This window comes from Erithacus rubecula, assembly GCF_903797595.1.
Source record: "Erithacus rubecula genome assembly, chromosome: 24".
Lineage (NCBI taxonomy): Eukaryota > Metazoa > Chordata > Aves > Passeriformes > Muscicapidae > Erithacus > Erithacus rubecula.
The window spans coordinates 5,005,461-5,028,191 of NC_136676.1; the positions used below are offsets into that span (position 1 = coordinate 5,005,461).

The 22,731-nt window shown below is 44.8% G+C and overlaps 1 protein-coding gene across 1 annotated transcript; it reads left to right on the plus strand.

The window, feature by feature from the left end:
- The first annotated feature begins 1,782 nt into the window (after window positions 1-1,782).
- Window positions 1,783-22,460, plus strand: MMEL1 (membrane metalloendopeptidase like 1). The gene is made up of 23 exons (XM_079325968.1): window positions 1,783-2,101; window positions 2,239-2,402; window positions 7,909-7,968; window positions 8,545-8,706; window positions 9,083-9,163; window positions 9,644-9,739; window positions 9,985-10,103; window positions 10,726-10,791; window positions 12,973-13,107; window positions 13,644-13,733; window positions 13,921-14,057; window positions 14,494-14,587; window positions 14,819-14,947; window positions 15,215-15,313; window positions 15,692-15,775; window positions 16,034-16,137; window positions 16,754-16,812; window positions 18,222-18,341; window positions 19,305-19,438; window positions 19,835-19,900; window positions 20,878-20,973; window positions 21,248-21,324; window positions 21,975-22,460. Exons 1-23 carry the CDS (start codon window positions 2,052-2,054, stop codon window positions 22,072-22,074), a joined length of 2,322 nt encoding a protein of 773 aa, XP_079182094.1. The 5' UTR covers window positions 1,783-2,051; the 3' UTR covers window positions 22,075-22,460.
- The last annotated feature ends 271 nt before the right edge of the window (window positions 22,461-22,731 follow it).

A 22,731-nucleotide genomic window follows, 5' to 3' on the forward strand; every position in this document is an offset into this window, starting at 1 on the left:
CTACATTAAATCTATGAGAATAACCACTTTAAATCTCCAAAAATAACTATATTAAATCTCCAAAAATTACACTGAGTCTACAAAAATTGCCATATTATCTCCTCTGAGACACCTGCCTATTGCAGTTTTATGGATGTCAACCAGGTAGATCCTACTTGGAGCCAGCTACGTTGTAAATAAGAGTAAATCTGATCAACAACAAGGAAGATTCCCATAAACACAGGAAACTAATCTTTGTTAGCTGTAGAAATTTCTGCAAGCAGAAATGAGAGATCACTGAAATCCTAATTAAATGTATAGCTGTGTCCTTGGGAGTGACCCTGCCTTCTGCAGCTCTGTTTCCCATATGGACACCCAGGATCTGCTAAGGCACATTTCACATCCCTGTGTTCTCCTACTCCTCCTCAGCTGGTGGGATGAGAATTGCTGCCTACACACTTGCCAGGAGCCTGAGTTAACATGACTCTGGAGGGAAAAAATGAGAGGGAAATTCTCCCAGGGTTTGAGGCAGAATGGGAGAGGAGATTTGGGCTCCTGGCAGAAGGAAAGGGTGTTCATTGTTCCCCACTCTTGGAACACTGTGTGTCCATTCCCAGCAAACAGCCACGAAGGAATCCCCGCTCTGCCCCCAGCACCTCCTCCTGAACTCCTCACACAAACTCGGAGTGCCGAGGCACAGCCCGAGCATTTCTCCGGGGTGAATTCCTGCAGCTGAGTTCCCCCAGCTCACACACCCCGCCTGTCCCTCCTCCCGGAGCCCGTCCTGGAGCAGGGTGACACAAACCCGGGGAAAGCACACGCCTGCCCTGCCCTGCCCTGGCTTTTACTGCCTTCCCCAGTCGTTCCCGGCCAGATATCCATGATATCCATGAAGGGATTGTGTGCACTGCCTGCAACAACCCATAAATCAGCCCGTTCGCGCTCCCTTCTCCCATTCATCCCTCCCCAAAGCTGCGGGAAGCCGGGGAGCTTCGGCAGGTTCTCATCACAACCCGGTGGCATTCCAGGAAAAACAGAATCCCGGGAGAAGCCGCAGGAACACGGCAGAATAACCGGGTGGTTTTCCAGGAAAAACAGAATCCCGGGGAGCTCAGGAGATGCCACAAGCGCGGCAAAATAACCGGTTGGTTTTCCAGGGAAAACTCAATCCCGGGGAGCTCAGGAGAAGCCGCCGCATGGCAGATTAACCGGGTGGTTTTCCAGGGATCCCAGAACCCACAAGCGCGGCAGAATAAGCGGGTGATATTCCAGGGATCACACAATCCCGGGAGAAGCCGCAGGAACAGGACAGAATAACCGGGTGGGACTCCCGGGACCCCAGACCCCGGGAGAAGCCGCAGGAACAGGACAGAATAACCGGGTGGGACTCCAGGGACCCCAGACCCCGGGAGAAGCCGCAGGAACAGGACAGAATAAGCGGGTGGGACTCCAGGGACCCCAGACCCCGGGAGAAGCCGCAGGAACAGGACAGAATAAGCGGGTGGGACTCCAGGGACCCCAGACCCCGGGAGAAGCCGCAGGAACACGGCAGAATAAGCGGGTGGGACTCCCGGGACCCCAGACCCCGGGAGAAGCCGCCGCGGCGCGCAGCTCCTGCAGCCCATCCCACCCGCTCCTCCCCCGGAGCATCTCCCGGAGCCGGGCCGGGCTCGGGGCCGGGCTCGGGGCCGGGGTCCCCGCTCCCACCATGGCTCGCAGCAGCCTGGCCGAGCCTCCCCGAGCTGCCCCGTGTCCCCGCAGCCTCTCCCCGTCCCCATCCCGCAGCCGCCCAGCCGCTCCAGGGCGCTCGCAGCGGGGAGGATCCCCCGCATTCCCCGGCTGTTAACGCAGCCCTGCCCAGCGCCACGGAGGGATTCTTCACGGCAGAGGGAATATTTTGGGAGAGGGCAGCGCAAGGCGGCAGTTTGCCCCCCTCCTTCTCTGCTGGGGAGAAAGGAGTTGCCCAACCTGGTCATGAGACTTTTCCACACTTCCCAAAGAGGCTCCTGAAGTTTCTGCCACTGCAGCACGGAGAGCCCGGGGCAGCACAACCTCCAGAGCAGACACGGGAGATGGAGAATGAGCTTGGCAAATCTGTGGACAATCAAATGGACAAATACATGTAATAATTTGGAAGTTTTCTTTCTCTCTTTGCTTTTATTCTGCTTTTTTTTTTTTTTTTCTCTGATGCATTTTTTTCTCCCGATGCTGATGTAGCCGCGCTGTTAACCCTTTCTCGCCCTCCCCTCCCCGATTTAGAGTTACAATAATGGGGAAATCAGAAAGTCAAATGGATATTGTGGAAAAATCGACCAAATCTGGGAAGAAGCCCTGGAGCTTTGTGGCCATCGGGCTGGCTGTCCTGCTGCTCCTCATGACTTGTGCTGCCGTCGCCCTGGTGATCCTCTATGCCAGCAGCAGAGGTAAGAACCTGGGAATAATCCTCCCTTCCCTCTGCAAACAGCAGGAAAAGTCCCTTTTTTTATTTTTCGCAGAGATAAATTAAAACAAAAATAAGGGGAGACCATGAGGTCACTCTGTGTGGGACTGGGCTCTCTCTGCTCAGTCCCAGCTTGGGCACAGAGATTATGTTGGCTTAAATTTTGAGTTATGCTCTGTAAGATTCAATGCTTTTATTTAATTCCATGCAATTTGTTGAATTCAGAGCTGTTTTGACAAAGCTGATATGCTGTTTTAGAGGAAAGGTGTGTGTCTGTGTGTGAGGACTGACATTTCCTTATTTTATCCAAGCACAAGCCAAGAATCATTACTGTCAGGGTTTATAAAGCAACAGCTGCTTTAAAACACTTCTAAAAACAATATCCCTGAAGGAAAAATTGCTTATTACAATGCGAAAGCTTAAAAAAAAAAAAAAAAAAAAGCCACTTGCTGCTGAGGAAAAGGAGAATTTTTAAATATTCCATCAGGCAGTTGGATCTCTAAGTGTGATTTGCTTCAGTGACTTGAATGCAAATATCTTGCCAGAAACCTGACATTGATCCACATTATTTTGAAATGTTTTGCCTAAATATTTTAACTACAGAGCACACTTGGTAAAATCGAATTTTTCCCACTGGCACAGCAAGTGCAAAGTCCCACTTCTAAACCCTGTGGAGCATCAAATGCTCAGGAGCAGCTCTGCCTCATGTTTGTCACTTCCACTAAAGTCTCTTGGACTGGGAGCTTTGTTAAAACACTGGAGAACAAAATTAAAGTGGGAACAGCAAAACTGGAGCAAGGCTTTGCTGTGTCCTCACACTCTCTGCTTCCCCTGCTGCAGGAGCTGCATTTTCAGCACTTGTGAGTGAAACACTGCACAGTCCTGAGCAATAATTCATTTAAAAGAACAGTGTTATTGTTCACTCCTTCTGCCACCAGCAGGGCAAAATCTGAGTGTTTTCTATTCATGAAGTTCATCAGAAAGTTTATTCTATTAGGTCAGGAAAGAAATTCCCCAGAGCCAGGTCCTGGAGGAGGAGTTTCTGTATCAGACATTGAGCTAGGCAGGGTTTGCTGCCTGCATAAAGGATTTGAGAAATCTGCCCTCCATCATTTACTGGCTCCAGACAATCCAGAATTCAGGTATTGATAATATTTGCCCAAGGGTTGGTCTTATCTAAATCCAGAGGCAGAGTTTGTGCTCACTGCATGGAAGGCTTATCTCTGAGAAAGTTTCAGGTCTAAATTCAGGTCTAAAACCTGAATATTTTCACAGGCTCCCATCTGCAATTCAACTTTCTCTGGAAGTGCTCTGCAGGCTGAGCCCTGAGTGCAGGGCTGATGTTCTGCCTGCCCTGTGCTCCTCACACCCCAGCAGGTGTGCTCAGCTCTGCCCTGGAGCCACTTTGAGCCTCTGTTCCCATCTGGGGCACAGCTGGAGAGCCACAAGCTTTGGGTGGGAAATGAGATTCCAGGTGGGAAATGAGCAGCAGGAGTTTCATCCTCACAGAGCAGTACCTGGGTTAAGAGCTGAGACAATAAGAGCTCTTTAGATGTTCCTGTAGCTGAAACAACTTTTTTTTTTTGTCATGAAAAGTTTTGTCCCAAAGTCTCCCTTAGCTCTGTTTGGCTGCCACACTTCAGCCCATTCCCAGTGCTCAGCCAAAAGATTCAAGTCTCAGGTTCCCCAAGGGAAAAACTCAAAGCTGTACTACATAAATCCCATATAACAGGAAAAAAAATTATTTGGCTGAGTATCATTCATGTGATACAACCAACAATGTTATTCTGGGATTCTTCTATTGCTGATTTCACTGAAATGTTAATTTTGGGTTGTGTATGGGACACTGGATTGCTCACTAAGAGCATATTCAGATTTCTCACTTCACCTTGATACATCCTTGATCAGAAGGACACTACCCAAGCTTCTAAAAATAATTTTATTTAGCTTGTAATTAGGAATTAAATTAGAAAATTAAAGTATTGCTTGTCCTGTTTTGCATTCACTTTTTTTTTTTTTAATTTCTAAAGGCATGTTTAGGCTTTGTGGCTCAGGGAGAATATTTTTCTGCTTGTATATATCCTGCAGAAGAGCACTGTGGTGCATGAAATGGGCCTGTGGGCACAGCAATAATTCCTGGAGTTCTGTTAATGCTGACTGGGATTTTTATCTCTATTCCCAGCCAACAAAAACACTCAAGCTCTCACAGCAGTGCAGTTACAGAGTTCTGGCCACAATTTGGGGATTTTTGACATCCAAGGAAGTTTTCAGACCCAAAAACATGCTCATCTAAATAAGCAGAAAGAAAACATAGGGAGAATAAAATAATATTTGGGAAGGAGGAGTGGGTTTGAACACACCACACTCTCAATCCTCCCCTCACACCCCCTCTCAGGATTTACTGACCTCAAACCTCATCCCTTGCTGCAAAGGTCACAGCCTGAGGAACATCCTGAGCCTCTCTGTACTGACACATCAAATCACAAACCTCTGCATTTGTAACATCAAATCACTCAGCAGCTCCTCCAGCAACTCAGCTCCAAACAACTTCCAGCCTCACCTAACTGCTGCTCCTGTAATTCTGTATTTCACTGACTTTCTGGCTCCCAAGTTGCCTGCTCAGGAGGAGGATTCACTGATATTTTTGTGGCTGCATCCCCAAAATTGTCCCTGCTGGCTGTCAGGAAGCCCAAGGTCACAGCCCTCAGAAACAGAAACTAAGCAGCACTTTGCTTTGGGGAGGGATTTTTTAAAAATCACATTTTTCTCCTTCATTTCCTGCACTGAATGTGATTGTTGTGCACTTAAATAACAGATTTACACGAGCCTGCTGAGCAGGAGCAGCACCTAAACTAAAAACTGAGACAAGGTTGTGGCTGAGCTCTGGCTCCTCTCCTTCTCTGGTGCCCAAATGTCCTTTGACGTCAGGAACCTTCATTAACGAGCCAGCTATTGAGGGGAGATGCAGAATTTCAAGAAGTGGCAGCTAACACACAAGTCATGGTGACATTTGGGTGGCAGGACTCTCCTCAGCCATAGTCAGATGGAGGCACATGAATGCAGAGCAGTAATGGGGAGTGACAGGCCATGCAGGGCTGCAAAACGGGCAAATAAACACACAATTTACTGATTCTCACACAAAATTCTGGCTCAGCCATGATGATAGGTAAGAAATCCTAGGAAAAGTGGAATAAAACCAAACATTTGTGTTCTGCTCTCCTTCTGACAATGCTGACACCTGGCACAGGCAACCAAATTTTGGTTTTATCAGCCACAAGGGCAGCTTGCAGTGCCAACAGCATTTCTGCAGAGGAGATGTGAGGAAAGGGAAGGGGCTGAGAGGTAAAAGCTCCCACATGAGTGGCTGGTGACAACTGTGGCTGTAATTGTCTCCATGTGTGCCATCCCCAGCCGTCTGTGCTCCTCCAAAGGTGCCCTGGGGATGCACCAAACACGAGCTGTGTCCTCCAGAGCCCTGCACAGGGCTTGGCTTGGCTTTTGTTCTCTGAAAAAGGAGCTGCAGTAAAGCTCTGCAAAAGCAACTTGGGTTTGAAAAGCAGCATCCTCCCAAAGGTGAGCTGGCATCCAGAGATCCCTCAGGTCCTTCTTGGCTCCTGCACTGGCCAGGAGATGGGACAGGGATCAGTGGCTCCTTGTGAGGCCAAATTAAGACAATCAAATTCTCTACAGTGACCCCCAGGGGGTTTGAAGCTCTGCCATCTCTCAGGTGAGCAGTTCACCTCTGCAGAAGCATCTGGAGTGTTTAATTTCCCTCATTTTCTTCCATTTGGAGGAGTCCCACAGCTCAGGTTATTTCATTTATCTCCATTAAAGCTTCTCTTCCCTGATCAATTCTCTGTTGCTGCTGTGGCAGACTGAAATGGATGTCAAAGCAGGAGCTTCTCTATCACTGCAACTGCACCTGTCAGCAGTGCTTAACCAGGAGCAAAATAAATAGAGAAATATCTGTGTTCCTACTGAAAACTTGCGCTGTTCTTCTAGAAAAGTGATTGAGAGAACAAAAGGCAGAGTTGTTGAGAATTCAGGAAGTGCATTTTAAGTTCATTTCTAGTTGTTGGAAGGTGCAGGTGACAAAGATCCAGTTGAGTGAGCAAAGATTTGAGACTGGAAAGACAAAGAGGGCAGAGTTGTTCATACCCAGAGCCTGTGGCAGGAAAGGAACTGAGGAATAAAAGCACAGAATTGATTGAGAAACAAAGGAGACACTTTTTGAGGTAAACTGAGATCCCTTCCCCAGCATTTCCCATGATCTGGTTTTGGGACAGGGTTTCAGAGCCCTGAGTGTGCCCTCAAATTCCAAACCAGCTCTGGCTCTCTGCTCATCCTGCTCAGTTACAGCATCACAATCACGAGGGGCTGGGCAAGGGAGGGGAATTCAAACCTCATTCAGAGCAGCTGGTTCCAGAAATTGAAGTCAGATATTGTCAGGTTATAGTAAAGAGAGAAGCTTTGATAAATAAATAAATAAATGAAAGAAAAAAGGATCCATTTCAGTCCTGCCTGGTCCCTGGGAAACAATGGGCTATGCAAAAAATTCTTGTACAATTATTTCTTCCTCATGTTGTCCTTTGCTTTGCTTGTTTCTTTTTGCCCTTGATCTATTCATTTCTGTTCCTTCAAGTATTTTATTTTCTCCTTGGAGATACCTTGGGCTTTTAGGTTTGATTTTGCCAATTGTTTAATTATGGGAGTGTTTAATAAACTTCAAAAATTAGACAAAGCTTCATCCAACACACAAAAAAAATCCCAACAAATGCTGAAACAAACACAAAAAAATATTTTAAAAAAATTTAAAAATATAACTATCTGTGTGAAGCTTCCCATTGTTCCACATATTTTTCTCCTGTTCAGGTTGCCAGACCCCAGCCAGGGCAGGACAGAGATTTTTTCCCATGCAGATGTGCTCCCACCCAGCACTCCACGCTCAGCTGAACCCTGAACATTCCCCAGCACAGTGGGGGCTTTTTATGTTGCTTCCACTGATGAACTTCAAAGCCCTTTTTTCTCCCCCACTGTTTTATTTCTCTCAGAATTACTGTAATCTTGTTTGCTCTCATGTAAAGCACTTACTTGCATTGAAAGCAATTTTTTTTAGTAACTCTTTTCTGCAAACAAGGATCAAAAGCAAAGCTTAAAAATGGCTAAATCTGCTGGAAAGTACCAAGATTTTGTTTTTCAGAGTGGAAACACATATTTGATGTAATAGGCATTACTTATTTGATATAAGTGGGTAGTAAACCAAGACATCCAGTTTCTCAAATGGGAAATTAAACTAAAATGAATTTTCTTCTCTCAAGACCCTGAGGCTGGGGGCTCTGCAGGGAACAGCATGGGAGGGACCTGACACCTGCCCAGCATCACAAAACCAAGCAGATCTGTCACTGGGACTGGGCTCTGGTGGGTGACTTTGGGAGCAATTTCCTTCCAAGACAAGTAATTCCATCTGCTTTCCTCTCCTCTCCCTGCAGGTTCTCACTATGGCACCAACTCAGGCAACATCTGCACCACCCCTGGGTGTGTGACAGCAGGTAAAGGAGTTATTGTGAATTATTGCTGCAGAGGGGAGGCTTTATGTTACTGAACCTGAATGAGAGATAATTCAGAGTTTAGGCTGCAGTAGAGGAAAAGGAATGAGGTTTCCCCTTGGGTAAGGAATATCATTCATAACTAACACAGGAAAATTGCCAGCATGGTCAGGAGCTCTGGCTCTGAGCCATGAACTGGCCAACACAATATCTGTATCTATAAGCACAATAAAATTCCCTTTAGACTTAATTTTCTCTCTCATGGGGTCTTTACCTTATTTTTTTGGTATTTATACCTCAAGAGAGGTGAGACTCCAGCACAGGTTCCCAATAGCCCCCTGGAAGCACTGGTTTCTTGGGCAGTGCCTAAACTGGAGCCCAGGGGAGCACTGGGCATTCTTCCCTGCAACAGAGGGACAACTCTTCTGCCATCCAGATCCATTTTTAAGCAGAAAATAGGATTCCTCAAGTCATGATATGTGGGAATGAGCCTTACCAAGCAGCTGTCTGAGAGTTTTCACCAGTCCCAGAGATTGCTGGGCAGTCTGTAGAATTCACCTCCCCAATTTTGCTGCCCAGCTGCCAGAATCATCCAGAACATGGACCCCAGAGCTGACCCGTGCAAGGATTTCTACCAGTACGCCTGCGGGGGCTGGCTGGACCGGCACGTGATCCCAGAGACCAGCTCCAGGTACAGCATCTTCGACACCCTGAGGGACGAGCTGGAGATCATCCTCAAAGGTAGGCAGCAGCTGCCCCATCCCCATTGCACTTCTACTCACAGAGAAATAAACTGGGAGATAAGTGTTGATTGGGATTTTTTTTTCTCTCTGATCCTTTAATCTCTACATCTCTTACTGCGCCATTTTGTAGGAACATCCTGTTCCCACTTAAAATTAGCCAGAGGTGATTGGGTGCTAACTCCAAAAGGAGCAGGACAAGCTGTCTGCATGTCCTTCCTCCTGACACTTTTTTCATTAATAGCATGGAGAGCTCTCTAGTTTGACAGTAATTGCAGCCTACAAGTGCTTCTCACAGCCCTGATTCCTCAGGGATTTCTGTAAAATGATCAAAGCTCTCCAGGGCAAAAACCTCATGGCAATGGTTTCTTCCCCAGGTGTGCTGGAGACCTCAGATCAAGGGGACAGAGAAGCATTTCAGAAAGCCAAAATCCTTTACAAGTCCTGCATGAATGAGAGTGAGTGTCTTCTTGTTCCATCAATTGCCCTGATTCATTCAAAATCAGATGTACTGAAAACCAAAGTCCTGTTAAGCAAAATCCAGTCAATATCTGTCTAATCCATGTGGCTGTGCCTGGAAAATTCATCTTCAGATGGATGAAGATGCCTTGGTGCTTCATGAAACCTCAATATACCCATTTGGGATGTGGAAAGGAGGGATCCTGGTGTGGATGCAAAGCCTTTCCTTCAGAAGGCACAGACCTGTCCCAGCTCATCTTTCCCAAACCAATCCAGTCCAAATCAGCACTGGATCCACAGAAGTATTTTCCTTCCTTTTCTAAAGACTAATATAAAATTGTTTCATTATATCTCTTTTTTTTTTTTTTTTTTTTTCTCTGCCACATTCAGTTGCAATTTAAGCTGTTAGGCCCATTACTTATTTTTCTTAATTTTATTTTTGAATGAAAACAACACAGAATTTGTCTTTCCTCCCTCAGGTCTTATAGAGCAACGAGATTCCCTGCCTCTGCTGGAGGCCCTGAGGATGGTTGGAGATTGGCCAGTGGCTTCTGCAGACTGGAGTAAGACCAAAGGTAATGCTGGGACTGGAAGGGCTCCCTCAAAATTATTATTGAATCAGGGAGGCCACTGCCACCAAATTAAATCCTTCATTTTCAGTTTCTCTTCCCAAACAGAAGTCAGGGTATCACACATTTAACACTCATTGATCCATTTAAAGAGATCTCCAAAATTTCAGCAGTCAGCTTGTGAACTGTACAACTTCAATCAGTCTGCTACAGATTGACAAATTAACTCTATTTTCCCTTTTATCTCCCAGAGCCAAGCTGGAGCATGGAGGAAAACCTTTCCATAATGAACTCCAGGTTTAACAAACGTGTCCTCATTGACATGTTTGTGTGGAATGATGACCGGGATTCCAGCAGACACATCATTTATGTAAGAAAAAAATGACAGGGAATTATTTATATGCCAGAATAATTATATTATTCTGGATAATTATTTATACTGCAGACAGATGAGTTGCCCATAGAACAATAGTGGTAAAATGTATTTTACAGCACTAGTTCTGTACCCCAACTGTCAGGTCTGTGTCAAAGACATATTGGGAAATGTTTTATGCAGCATAATTTTTGTTTCAGCTAAAGGAATAAGAATGAATGGAACTTTGTTGATTTATGGCATTTAAGGGCTGCAAATTCTTGTGACTTACAAAAATGATGATAAGGTTCAATACATAGTAGGAAACCATGCATTTAAAATACATTAAGAGTTTGTTCATGAATGGTTGTGCAAGAAGTCCAGCCCTAAAGTCAAGCAACAAAGTTACTGAAATTTGTTCTTGGATCTCCATGATTACTGAAAGATTTTGCTTTATAACCCACACTAAGATCCACCCTCTCCTTACCTGAAAACACAGAGTTGTATCTTCCACCTCGGCCCAGACCCAGGAGAGCCCAAATTCTCTGGGTGTTTGGGATTTCCTGCTGCCTTTCAAGGCTTCCTTGGGACAACCCCAGTTCCTGCTCACCACTAACCAGAGAAATTCATTTTCCTTCAGATTGACCAGCCAAGTTTGGGAATGCCATCCAGGGACTACTACTTTAATGGGGGCAACTATCAAAGAGTAAGTATTCCTTGTATTTATTTACTCTGTGCCACCAAAACAGATTTATTCCGTATTCCTGTGTTTTCTAAAACCACAAAACATGAATCTTCACTCTATGCAACAATCAGAATTAGACTGTGACATTCATTGCTACATTTTTTTTCCTAATTAAGCCAACATTTTGTAAAGTTTACAGAAAGACTGAACAACTGTGTAAATACCAAGCCTCCCCAGAACTGGCCAACTCATGGAGAAGGGAAAATCAAATCATGTTTCATAGCTTAGACAGTCTCTCATTTTGAAGGGCAGCTTCACATTTTTAGTGCAGGGAATTTACTTGTATCTTCCTCTGAATCCCTGTTGCTCAGCAAGTAAGAATCTGCTGCCACTTACTCTCCCCTTCCCCCAAAATTACATGAAATTCTGAGAGATTATTTTCTAGCTGCTTTCCTCTGCCAATGCTCGGGGCAAAAACACTGATTCTGCAAAAACACTGTTTCTGTAAATACACACAAAGCTGTTGCAAACACAGCCAGATAATTTGTCTGTTTCCAAGATGAAAATACTGCTTTAGTACATTTTATTTTCCTCAATTATGCCTTGCTAACAAAGAGTATTTGCAGCCCAACATCAAACCAATTTTCCTAACAAGAATGGAAGGGAATACAGAGGGATGACAATCAGCATTTGAGACTCTTTTGTCTCATGGTTGTAAAGGCAGATGAAAACATCAGTGGGAAGAGTTTTCTTCTCACTTCAGTGTATTTGACTACACTTTATATAGAATTTAGCTAAAATACAGCCCTGGGAGGTTCATAGAGGATTGTCCTCACACCTTCTGGGCACCTTTAGGAGCTGCCAGCTCCTGGGACAAAACAATCTCCTGGAAGTTGGGAAATGTGGAGAGCTGCTGACCCAGGAATCTCCCCTGCAAGTGTCACCTCCACAGCAGCACTCACAGCAGAAAAGAGAGATATTTATGCATTGGGGCATGAAGGTCAGACATAGATTGACTTGGAGGAGATAGGAAATCAGGTAGAGTGCAGAGACAATCCTAAATTAGTGATAGAAAAGCAGTTCTGCTCAATACAGCTTTAATTTGAAGGCACAAAGCAGGGGGGCTGAGGCTGTGCTTTTAATCCTAATGACCAAGGAGGAGACACAACCCCTTTTTATTTGTATTTACCAGCTCGCTGCCCCCAGACAATGAGCCCAACTCTGATGACCCAAACTCCCCCTGTGCTTAGTCCAGCATCTTTTGGCAAAACTCCTTCTGAGGCCTGGGGGAGTCTGGCCTGATTAAGGCTCAGCATTCAGCCTAAAACCACAAATCATCATCTGTAAGTGCCCAGACTCAATTTCACCACAGTCACCCTGTTTATCTGGCTTCCAGGGTCTACAGAGGAAGGAAAGTATGTGAGAAGAATAGGTAGCATCAAGTTTTCCTGTATCAGAAATCAGCCAAATATCTTTCCAAGGCCCATTCTGAGGCATAAATCTGTCAGAGCCTCCTGTCAGGAATAAAGCAAAGGTGTCACTGGGAACTGTCTGAAACAGAGCTTTTCTTTCAGACACTAAAACCAGACCTGAGAAGATTTATGGTATTACTTTCAGAGAGCTCAAACCTTCCCTGTTCACCCTGGAATTTTGGATCACTGTTCCCATGGTGTAACTCAAAGCACAGAGCCTCCTCTTTGCCCCAGCAGTAATTCTAACTCAAAATGCCAGGGTTGGATGGCACAGAGAAGCAGAAAGTGTGTTTTGAGGCTGGCAAGTGCCCTGTGAGGTATTCATGACACAGAGAATGCTTTGCTGAATGAGAAATGTGAAGATGAACTGTAAAAACAGTGAAGAGAGGCTGTTTACAAGGGCCTGGAGTGACAGGACAAGGGGGAATGGGTTCAGATTGACAGAGGGCAGGGTTAGAGGGGATATTGGGAAGAAATTCTTCCATGTGAGGGTGGAGAGGTCCTGGCACAGGGTGCCCAGAGCAGCTGTGGCTGCCCCTGGATCCCTGGCAGTGCCCAAGGCCAGGTTGGACATTGGGGCTTGGAGCACCCTGGGACAGTAGAAGGTGTCCCTGCCATGGCAGGGGGTGGCACTGGATGGGGTTTAAGGTCCTTCCAACCCCAACCATTCTGGGATTTTATGAAATGATGCCCAGCAAACCTTTTCTACACGTTCTGTGTCTGAGTGCAGGTGAGAGAAGCTTATCTGCAGTTCATGATCACCATCGCCAAAATGATCCGGGAGGACAAGAACATGTCCAAAGATGATTCCTTTGTCCAAGAGGAAATGACAAAGGTCATGGAGTTTGAAACAGAGATTGCAAATGTGAGTAGAGAGATCAAGAACTCCTCAGGAAGCTCTGAGGGGCAAGGGGTGAGGGGGAAGAGGCACTTGCTGGTTTGTGCTGCAGTTCTCAATGCAGCAGAAAACCCACGGCACAGAAAAAGTGGGGGAAGAAGAGTTTTTGTGCCATGAGCCAGCACAAAAATCAGTCTCTGTGACTCTAATTCTGCCTGCTGTGTACTCTGCTGCTCTGCTGCTCCAGTCCCAGCCTTACTTCTACCTGAAGCACTTCTGAAACAGGATAATCCACCTTCTGCAAGCCATGCACTGGCATAACACCAGGGCAGGCTCCATTGCATCCTTAATAACCTACAGCACCCTGAAAATCCCCCAGAGAAGGCTTCCATTCCAAAGAGCACAGAAAGAACCACTTGGCTCAACATATCCCTGAAATATTATTGAATAGGGGAGAATATTATTGAATATTATTGGAGTATGTATGTGTGCACCTGCATGTGATTTCAGCCATTGATCTTTCTGTCAGTTAATTCCAGTAATAACCTTGTGAATGTCTTCAGGCCACGACCCCAGCAGAGGAAAGGCACGATGTGACCTTGTTGTACAACAAAATGACCTTAGCAGAGCTGCAGGAAAAGTTTGCATTCAATGTAAGTGAATTGTGAATTTATCAGTGCTTCAAAAAAGAGCTATAAAATCATTCCCACTCCTGATTTTGTCTTCAGAATCTATTTAAAAGCTTTGTCCTGCTGAAAACTACAACTCATAAGACTATAAAAAGTCCAGTTACTGAAGCATTTAATCATCCAACATTGGAATGTCTCTCTGTCTGCCTAGGAATTTAACTGGACCTTCTTCATCCAACGTGTCATGTCCTCAGTAAACGTTCAGGTGGAGCCAGAAGAAGAGGTGGTTGTGTATGGGATGCCATATCTGCAAGAGCTGAAAGCAATTATCTCCAAGTACTCAGCCAGGTAAAGAAACTGCAGGATAGGTAGGACAAAAGTCACAGAAGAATTGCTGAAATGTCAATTATGGGATAGCCTTGGTAGTTCTGAGCTTCTGAGGAAAACTGACACCCCTGTAAAATACAGGAGATAGCTCTGGAGGTTTCAAATCCAAACACTGCAGTACAAGGTGTCTCACTACTCAATTAGAAAAGGTTAAATGGGAAGAAAAAAAATACATGACAGGCTTAACTCTTGTTACATGCTAGAAGGAAGGAAAAAAAGACATTTTTTTCATGTCAGCCCAGTCCTCAGGCTGGATGACTCTGCAGTTAAATGAGATGCTGTGAAACCCAGGACTGGCAACAATGATTTCCTTCCTTGTCTGCATCCAGAACTGAGATTCCCCTCTGACTGCCTGGTTTTTACAGGGGATTAAGCTCAGCTTTACTTTCCCACACAGCACCATCCAGAACTACCTCATCTGGCGGCTGGTGATCGACAGGGTCAGCAGCCTGAGCCGGCGCTTCAAGGATGCCCGGGCCAGCTACAGGAAGGTATTTCCCCTCTTCCTAACGAGGAGAGCACGGCTGCCACAAACCCAACAGCACAATAACCCTGTGAGGAGCTTGGAAAGAGATGAACTTTGAGCTCCCTCCCAGCCCAAACCATTCTAGATTCTGTGGTTACAGCACAGACCCCTGAGAGCAGCCCAGCCCAGCAGAGGGAAGCTTTGGGCAGGTGGGGCAGTGGGCTCAGGGCAGGGCTGAGGCTGGGCTGTGCTGCAGGCCCTGTACGGCACCACGCTGGAGGAGGCGCGCTGGAGGGAGTGCGTGAGCTACGTCAACAACAACATGGAGAACGCGGTGGGAGCCATGTATGTCCGGGAGACTTTTGCTGGTGAGAGCAAGAGGATGGTATGTAGTTTACCCTTCATACTCCTGTACCTCCACCATGCCCACAGTGCCCATTTTTTCTGCTGTGAGCTCCCTGGTTGTTGCCTGGGAGAGTTATCCACCAGTCAAGAAGGTGCAAGAGCTCCTTTGCGATGATCTTTTAGATGCTCGGTACCCTGGTTTAGCACACAGAATTTGGAGATGTTGCCTTCCAGCAGGAAGCTTTTCCTCAGCTGTGCCTGGGAATAGGGCATGTGAATGATGAGTGTCTCCCTGGATCTCTTTCAGGTCCGAGATTTAATAGACAAGATCCGTGAAGTGTTTGTGGAGACTTTGGATGAGTTACAGTGGATGGACGAGGTGTCCAAGGAGAAAGCTCGTGAGAAGGTCAGAGATAAAAAGAAACTTCAGTATTCCCTTATGAACATTAAATACTTGGAATTTTGTAGTATTACCATTTCCAGTTTCTCCATCAACAAGAGGAAAAGAGGACATTATTAACCTGTTACATTATCTTTTCCTTTCAATCTTTTATTAGCCCACATCAATAAAAATGCCAACTGGATACAATGCAATTCCCCCCCCCAAAAAAAAAACATTTCCAACTTTTAATTGACCTCAGGACCATCAGCACCATTCCAAAGGCAAGAAAAAACCCCAAACATTCAACTATTCTTTGTATCAAAACTTTATTGAAAACAACCCAACAACAACACACCAACAAAAGCCACAATTAAGAGGAAACATTGAACTCTTTTCTTCCAGGCAATGGCAATCAAAGAACAGATTGGCTACCCAGATTATATTTTGGAAGACCAGAATGAGAAACTGGACCTGGAATATGCCAATGTAAGTGTTTTGTGCATATCTCACTAAATACCTCAAAATAAACACCTGCATTTACTTTCTTGCCACTGGAATATTTGTACCTGTGCAACTGCCCTTTCCAAGGACATTAAAAGGAACATATTAATAAATAATTGGTGCAAAGAACCAACTATTCAGTGAAACCATGCAACCAAAACATTCTTTAGAGGGCGTTCAGTGGGACAAGGAGTTCCTCTTCCTGCTCAGCTGACCAATGTACTTGGATCCCTGTTTGTGTAGTTAAACTTCAGTGAACACAACTACTTTGAAAACATCCTGGAAAACCTGCAAGCTGGAGCCCAAAAGAGCCTGAAAAAGCTGAGAGAGAGAGTTGACCAAGATATGTGAGTTTCCAGACAGAGCCACAGACACAACCTAAATTCTGGGTTAATGGTGGGGGTGTTTGACTCAAGCTGTGAGTACCTGGGAATGCCTGTGACTGAAATAATCAAGGAATTAAACAATTCTAAGATAAAGTGAAAAATGTTTTTCCCCTTGAATGTTGTGGGATGAAAGCTGCCCATAAAGAAGCCACCAGGTATTTCCTGGTATCAGGAATTCTTTATAGCTGGGATCAATGCACTCTTTTTCCTGTATTAATCCTTCCCTTATGCTATCTCCTTATAAGGATTTTCCTTCTTGTTACAAGGTTCTTCCTTCTCCTAACAGGGAAATTGTATTTCTTGATATGTCCATATATACATTCCTGATATTATGTATATATCAGGATATATATATATATATCATATATATATGTTATATATATTAGATTTATATATGTGTGTGTGTGTGTGTGTGTGTGTGTGTGTGTGTGTATAAAAATAAATAATCCCTGAAAGGATTATATCCTTACAATCCTTTCCTACATACCTTGCATTTTTTAACCAGAATTAAATTTCAAAAAAATATCTGGGGGGAAAAAACCCATCATGACTAACTGTGTGCAACATTTATTTTTAGATGGATAATTGGAGCTGCAGTGGTCAATGCATTCTATTCCCCCAACAGGAACCAGATAGGTAGGTTTAAACACTTTTAAACACTTTTAAACACTTTTAACCAGCTCATTTTTATCCACACAACAGTGCAGGTCTGCATCCAGAGGTAAACCTGCCCATGCCCATCCAGGAATTCTGGGCAGGCCTGCCAGACTGTTCAGCTCAAGCACTTTTATGTTGTTGCTTAGGCCAGGCAGTAACTGCATCCTGCTCCTAGGGAAAGTCCAGGAGTGGAAATAACCCAATCTACCAACAGTCACAGCAGAAAACTTCTGTAACTGCTAGAAGCAGAAACATCCAAACTGCTGATAATTTACCCCTCTGACCTCACCCAAAATCTGTTTTCCTTTGTGCAGCTTCCACTCACCTCCATCCTGCAGGTACAGCAGCATCAGGACTGGAAGCTGCAGGGCTCTCCTGGTGGCCAACCTCAGCTTCCAGTTTATCCCCAGTGGTTTTACACAGATTGGAATCAGCTTTCCAGGCAGGGAACTCGAGTCCTGAAGCCACCTGGTTCCTCTCCAGCTTTGTCCTTATAAACCATACAAAAGCAACTCATTTAAGCAACTTGTAGATTAATATGCCTGTGTAAAAATCTGAGCACAACCACCCACAATAGTGTGTATGTCAGTTAAATTCTGTTTCTTCATGTCTCTAGCTTAAGAAAACAATTTCCCACACTGCTCTAAATGCAGTCTGGCTCATGCATTTCTCCACTAAATTATATGGATAAAACCTGTGTAGCCAAAAGGGTTTTGTCTCTGAATTAAGTACTTGCAATATAATTTCAGTATCTCCCTTCACAGAAAATACCTCATTAGAGTGAATTACTGCCAGTCTGAATTCCTCCAGAAGCATTTATGCTTTTCAGCTTTTCAGAAGGGATGAAAAGCAAATCCCATGGTTTGGGATAAGGTTTTTGCCATCAGACTGAGGCAGAACAGTTTTCATATTGCTCCCCTCAACTGGCATTGAGTGCCTCAGTGGTCTGTAGGAATCACATCCTACAGCAGATGATTTCTAACCTCTCCTTAACCCAAATAAAGCAATAAAACCTCCATTAGTTCCCCTATAAAATGACTCTGACACACAAACTGTGCTGTCTCCAAAGGATAGCTCCTAAACATTCTGTTCTTGACTCACTGCAGCAAACATTATGGACCAAATTAGGCTAAGCTTAATGTAAATGTTGCTTGGGTCTCAAACAGGGAGATATTGTAGCTGCAGATGTGCTAAATTAAACCTTTATTAATTTGTCATTTTCCATTTATCAAGAGAGAAACAATTTCACATGAGGCATGAGCTTGTTTCTGATCATTTTATATGTTCTGTTCCTTCCTGACCTTTACACCAAGAAAACAATTTGTCTGCCAAGGATGCAAAAGCAAAGTCACCTTAAAGCATCTCCCTCTTTCTCTCTGTCTTTGCAGTTTTTCCTGCTGGGATTCTCCAGCCCCCCTTCTTCAGCAAACACCAGCCCCAGGCCCTGAACTTTGGAGGGATTGGGATGGTTATTGGGCATGAGATCACTCATGGGTTCGATGACAATGGTGAGGAGATGACTGAAAAAATGTTATTATTTCACCTAAAACTCGTGGCATGGCAGGAAGTGCACAGGGACTGAAGGTCCCTGCACAGTCACATCCAGCTCAGCAGCAATAGGAACACACTGGGAACACTCTGTGGAAGGTTTTGCAGGGAATGCCTCCTGAAAATATTAAATCAAGTCGAAGCAATGGCAATTCTCAGGAAAAAAACATTGCTTTTACAGCATCATCATTCCAGAAACACAAAGCAAGCAGATCCATGGGCTCCTGAATGCAGTGAAATCTGTGAAAAACATTTTTGGCATAAAACAAATGTCAGTACTGTCTTGAAATCCCAGGAGACTTGGATTTTCAACACAAATGCTTAAATAAATTGAACATTTTCGCTTTCTCAAATGCCATGTAAAAAAATTTGGGGGAAAAGCTCACTTTTGACTACAAGTTAGGATTTTCTTCCACATGGGTTTTCTTCAGGCTGGTTTTTTTTTTTATGCTCATTAAGTTTGTACAGATGTCATAGCATAGGCTCAGAAACTGAATTCTAGAGCAAGGAAAAGTCTTGTTCTAGCCAGAGAGCCAAGAACACAAAATCCAGAACTGCAATTCCAGCTTTTAATTCTCTATAAACCTCAGTTCTGTCATGTGGCCACGCAGACCAGCACCTCAGACACCTCATCTCTGAAGGAAGGTTTTGTAACACAATATCTGCAAAGTCCACTTGGAAATAAAACCAGGCCTTGGAGTTATACCTGAAGTCAGGGCTGCTGACTGAACAGGAAATCAGAGAATAACAGAGACCACAATTCCATTACCCTGTGGCAAAGAGAACAAACTATTGCCCAAAATATTTCTGAGCATCAAAATTCAAGGAGGAAGGATGTAGTGCAGCTCCATGTGCTACACTGGAAGAGTGTGGCTTTAAAATCTCACTCAAAACTTTCCTTTTATTCCTGGGTTTTCCTGCAGGGAGGAATTTTGACAAAGATGGGAACATGCTGGACTGGTGGAGCAACTTCTCAGCACTGCATTTCAAGGAGCAGTCCCTGTGCATGGTGCACCAGTATGGGAACTACACCTGGGAGCTGGCTGGAGGACAGAACGTGAGTAACAAGCACAGCTCTGGGTTTGTACAAATAATGACTTTAACTGGGGATCCCTGTGGGAGATCAGATATTACAGGTGACTGTTCTGGGAACAAGGCATAAGAGCTGTGGTAAACTGGGGACATTGGTGGCCCAGAAAGCCCAGGGTCTGTGTGCAGTGATGTTCTGTCCAGCAGCAGCCCAAGTTCTGTCTGTGTTATATCTGTGTGTGTTCTCTTCCAATCTGCAGCTCTTACCCTGTGATTTTTTAAATTTCATTCTCTCCTTTCCTATCCCAGCATAAAGTCAGTTTCCCTTTTCTCCATGCATGTCAGGCTGTTGTATGATTGACCTGTGGTTCTTAGAGTTGCTGATTTTACTGACAATAGAGTAAATAAATGATTATTTTTACAGGTCAGTGGCATAAGCACATTAGGAGAAAATATTGCAGATAATGGAGGAGTCAGACAGGCTTATAAGGTAATCCTCAAACACCCTGTGATTTAACTTTACCTGGCATCCAGCAATGGGGGGACCTATTCTGTGCTAAAAATTGACAATTAATGTGTCATTACCCTATTCCAAAAGCTAAAGCCTCAGTTGTACACCTGGAAGCTCACAGACCTATGCCTTGCTGCCATTCTTGCAGCCAGGAGCAGCCCAAAGGTGGAGCTCAGGTGTGAGCAGGGAATGTTCTTCCCTACAGAGAACCCTGCCAGATGTCACAGTAAAACCTTTTCTCTTTGGTGTTTTGAGTATGGTGTCAAGGGTGTTTACAGAACATCCTGAATTTTCAGAAATCGAAATTCTAACCCTAAGAGAAACAATTCCAATCAATTACTTCATTAGGATTGTTCTAAAAGCCATCACAGACACGGAGGAGCCGTGTGGGGTGACACAAACTGCCTGCACATGGAATCCATGAATTTTCTGTGGTGCTGGATCTCTTCTTACCCTCAGCTCTCCCTTTTGTTTCATGCTTTGGGACTGTCTCAGCACCTGAGAGGCTGCAGAAACAAAATGTTGGGAATTAACCAGCATGAGGGCACATTAACTTGTCTCCATCATGTCAATATACCTAAAAAAAGCAAATTGGCCAATTAATGTGTAACAATAACAGGTAATGGATTTAACATTGAGCAAGGTTGTTATCTGCTATTTAATGAGCAGTTACCTGAAGAGAGAAAAATCTTCACAATAGAGAAGCAAAGGAGATTTAACACTTTATTTCCAGATACAAATTCCTGTAGAAAGAGTTCATGAAGTCAACAGTTCTTATGCTGACGACTTTTTCATAAAATTTTCTGCACTGTTTGTATCAGAGAGAGAAAATTTATAGAAATACAGAAGAGAAGCACACTGGTTAATGCATGTGGGGACTGAAATCCCTCCTCCCAAAACAACATTTAAAATGCACCTCCTGCTGCCTCTCTGAGTTGATCTGTGATCATTTCCAGGCCTACTTGAAGTGGCTGGAACGGGAAGGGAAGGAGCCAAAGCTGCCTGGACTGAACCTGTCCCACAAACAGCTTTTCTTCCTCAACTTTGCCCAGGTGAGAACACACAGGGTTGTGCCTCAGGCCCTTGGACTTTGTTGGAGGAAACACCTGGGGAAAATCAAGGACAGATCAATCTGTCCCAGAGCAGCAGATCTTGGTCCAAGACCTTGATAAATTAGTAAATAATTGCATCTATTCTGCCTCAGTATAAAACATACCCCAATGCTATCATGGCAAACTGGGATAGCTCTCAGGAAAGCCACTGAGAGGGTTCCCAACATGAATTCCCTTTAACGCTGACCCACTAATGATGAATCTCCCTGTGCAGGTCTGGTGTGGTTCCTACAGACCAGAATATGCCAGTCAGTCCATAAAGACAGATGTTCACAGCCCTTTGAAGTACAGGTGAGTTTTACTCATTTACTAACTCACAACTCACTTCATTCAATCCCTTGCACCACGACAGAACAGAAGGAGAGTCTGATAACACACAAGATAAATTCTGAATGATTTCCAGATTTTCTCCCATGGCTTGTAGGACCCTGCTGAAGAGCACATACCTATACCTGACCTGGTTATGGAGCAGGACCAAACCCACCCTGTTCTGGCATTTCATTGCTCATATTACCTATATTTCCTAAAGCACCCCATACTCTGAACTGCAATCTAGTTCTGTCTTGCATTTTAAGCAATGAAAAGGATAGTGCAGCATAGTTCCTCTTGCCATGGAGAAACTGAAGAAGAAAGAGCTTTGTTTAAAGAAACACACATATATTTAGGGTAGTATGAGGAAAACAAAATAGAAGAGACTCATTGGTCCAAGAAGGCAACACCTCTCTGAAAAGATACTTCCTGCAAAATATCATGAGGCACTCACACGACTCTCACACACCCTGCAGGTGTTTAATCATTGCTATAACTTCTTGTCCTTGTCCAGCCTGAGAAACTCAAGACTTCAAGGCTTTTTCTCTGGTTCCCAGTTCTGAGGCTCCAAACCTCTTTCTGTTCCCCAGAAGAGCAATTTCCATGTAAATGAGTCCCTTCTCTTTGTTTAGGGTGATGGGCTCGTTGCAGAACTTTGAAGCCTTCTCCGAGGTGTTCCACTGTAAGAAGGGCACGGCCATGCATCCCGCGGGGAAGTGCCGGGTGTGGTAACCAAGGATGGGACACTCTGGTGACACCACGAAGAGCTGGTGGCAGGGATGTGCCCGGTGCTCTGCTGCTCAGCCACAGCCAGGGCTGCGGGGCAGCTGCTGCAGTGAGCCAAGGAAGCACTGAGCTCTCCCGGCGCACAGGGAAGCGCACAGGGATCCGGGATCCCCCGGCGCATCCCGGGGCTGGCGGGCGGTGCCAGAGCCCTCGCTGTGCTCCCGGGCACAACGACTGTTTCCAATGACATCCTGACTGTTACTAGGACACTGCATCAGGGTTACAAGGACTAATTCTTACACGAAAACAAAACCAACAAGCCGCCACGAATCTATTTTTCAGAAAGGAATAATAATTTTAATATACCAGCTCCTCTTTCTGGGGCTCAGCAATGCTGTCTGAGATGTTCCACTGCTCCGTTTCCAGTGTTCTGGTTCCGTTTCTGGTGCATTCTCCCCCAGATCAGGTTAGAGCTGGTGTAAACTCTCGTGCTGTCTGTGCCCCTGCACTTTGATCACTGCTTTGTTGTCATGGATTGCTATTTGTCGTGACATGTCACACAGTGAGCTCTATGTAAAGATGCCTGTCGCACTTTCCTCCTGCACTTGAGTTCCTCTGCTCCAAAGAACCTCCTTCAAGTGAGGCATCACTACAATTATCACA

Excerpts from the sequence above, each read along its gene's own strand:
- MMEL1 (XM_079325968.1), top strand. The coding sequence starts at position 2,052 with ATGGAGAATGAGCTTGGCAAATCTGTGGACAATCAAATGGACAAATAC. Across the intron at positions 2,102-2,238 it reads AATCAAATGGACAAATACAT|AGTTACAATAATGGGGAAAT; the intron begins GTAATAATTTGG and ends TCCCCGATTTAG. Across the intron at positions 10,792-12,972 it reads ATGGGGGCAACTATCAAAGA|GTGAGAGAAGCTTATCTGCA; the intron begins GTAAGTATTCCT and ends GTCTGAGTGCAG.